The sequence below is a fragment of the Phalaenopsis equestris genome, unplaced genomic scaffold (assembly GCF_001263595.1).
Source record: "Phalaenopsis equestris unplaced genomic scaffold, ASM126359v1 Scaffold000339, whole genome shotgun sequence".
Lineage (NCBI taxonomy): Eukaryota > Viridiplantae > Streptophyta > Magnoliopsida > Asparagales > Orchidaceae > Phalaenopsis > Phalaenopsis equestris.
In genome coordinates this window covers 390,302-392,483 of record NW_018164781.1, presented here as the reverse complement: position 1 = coordinate 392,483, position 2,182 = coordinate 390,302, and the positions used below count along the sequence as shown (strand labels likewise).

Here is a 2,182-nt window from a genome sequence, read left to right as displayed (position 1 = left end):
ATATATATATATTTCATAATGAAATTATGAGAGTACACAAACATATAAAAATGTCATAAATTTACTTGTTATAAGCTGCTTATACTCACCCAACAAGAAGAGAAATGATTGCTGTAACCCAAAGCACAAGCTGATAAAGCTTGTATTTTGATGTGGATTGGCATTGAAGAAGACTGTGCCTCTCAATCCAACCAAATTGAGGCCTCATTAGAAGAACAAATCCCAGAAGAAAACCTGCTATAAATCCACCAATGTGCGCAAAATTGTTCACTAGTGGCAATATTCCAATCACCAGATTTATGATTATAATTAACAGTAGAGTTGATATAGCTGCAGCCTGTCATGCAGAAGAAATTATGAGAAGAACATAGCTGGAAACTTAAAAAATTAAATTATACTGAAACTTGAAACTTTGTTTTTATAACACTCTTGATGTCATAAACTTATGCATGAAAAGGTGTATTTCATTTTTGTTAGGTGATATTAAAGATTTGAGTGCCATAAATGCATATTAATAGGAAAGTTTAGGTATTAGATATGTAAATACATAAGAATTGTGTGGTGTGTATGTAAATGTTCAAGTTTAAAGAATTTACTCTGTTAGAATAGATGGTCCAATTTGTGATGAGTTCTGAAAACATTGCTCCAAGAAGTCCAAAAAGAGCACCAGAGGGTCCAACTGAGATGCCTTTTGTTATAAAAAGAGATGAAAGCACATTGCCATATACTCCTGAGATGAGATAAATTGTGCCAATCCTCACTGCAAATTCACAAGTAGAAAATATAGTTAGGGTGAAGAGATAAATATCAGATTTATAAGATGTAAGAGCAATTAATGCTTAGGTATTATAGAATTGGAAGATTTACATATATACCAGTAAATTCTTATGTATTGACATATCTAACACCTTATAATATTATGGGAAATGGGGTATGAATGCTTACATTACTTTATGAGCTAAAGCTAAGCGGTTAAATGGTGAAGTAAGCCAACAATGTTCTATGGAAATATCTTTGAATGATTATAATTAGATTATATGATTAGGAATTTATAGATATAATATAATTGAAAATAGGTTTAGTTGATTTAAGCATGTACAGTGGGAGGAAATATTATGTCCGGACACTGCATGTCCAAACAGCCAACCACCGGGCTGCACATCGCCCGGTGGTTGGCCGTCATTTCCAGACATGCAGACATTCAGACGGAATATTTTTCATACAATGAAGGACAAAATATGGTCATTCAGTTTAACTTTCAAACAAAATTAACCAAAACTAAGTAATTTCGTTGAACCAAGGCTTCATTTCTAAATGATTTCTAATAGAATCGAAACCGATTGGTTTAGCCAGTTTGACGGACCAAATCTATCAAATTTTCCGAAAATAAAAAATAAAAAAACCTAAGATTGAACTAAACCATGAGTTTTTTTATTACCAAAGCCAAAGTGTTGCTCGAGGCGAATGCCAATGAATATCAGACTTAATATGTCTACAAGCAAATGAATGAGGCCAGCATGCAACCACATGGAAACAAGCAGCCTCCACCATTGATGCTGATGCACTATTTTTTCCCATTGAAGAGCTCCAACTTTCTCCAATCTGAAAACAGATTCCCAAAATCATGTTTATATACTTCATCTTAACATCAAATTTGTAGATGTAGAGAGATTTCAGAGCTGTATAGCATATTAAAAAAGAAATTTGCAGTTCATGAGGCCAACCAAACAAATTTAAATATTTTTGCATAGATTATTATTATTATATTATTATTTTGAGTACTACCTGCATAATTTCAAGCTCAAACCTCCTTTGAAAGCAACCGGTCATATTTATTTAAATTTAAATTTTTTTTCTTTGTAATTATGCATCTTAATCAAAACAAAATCATCACCTGCATAGAAAAGAGGGAAAGAAATATACGTGAGTGATGAAGGTCCAAGCAGAGGATTTTCTCTAATAGGCTGGAAAGAAAACCGCCCTAGAAATCCAGCAACACAGCTTCTTCTTCCCCCACCATGAACAGGACACTCATTAACAAACATCTCCACCATCATCACCATCACATTGCAAAACACAATCAAAGGCACAAACCACGCCCTCCATTTTCTCTCCTCCATCTCCGGCACATTGTAGAAGTACGGCGGCAGCACCATCTCCTCCGCTCCCTTCTCCCTCCCAC

General features: G+C 34.3%; 1 protein-coding gene across 1 annotated transcript in view; it reads right to left on the bottom strand.

The window, feature by feature from the left end:
• The window catches only part of LOC110025877 (RHOMBOID-like protein 2), a 2,365-nt gene extending 209 nt beyond the window's left edge, over positions 1-2,156 (bottom strand). Inside the window, exons 1-4 of the mRNA XM_020726559.1 lie at positions 1,924-2,156; positions 1,439-1,602; positions 597-760; positions 86-337 (exon numbers count right to left, since the gene is read on the bottom strand). Of these exons, the coding sequence (XP_020582218.1) occupies positions 86-337; positions 597-760; positions 1,439-1,602; positions 1,924-2,156 (813 nt within the window). The remainder of the gene's footprint in view (positions 1-85; positions 338-596; positions 761-1,438; positions 1,603-1,923) is intronic.
• Between the last annotated feature and the right edge of the window lie 26 nt (positions 2,157-2,182).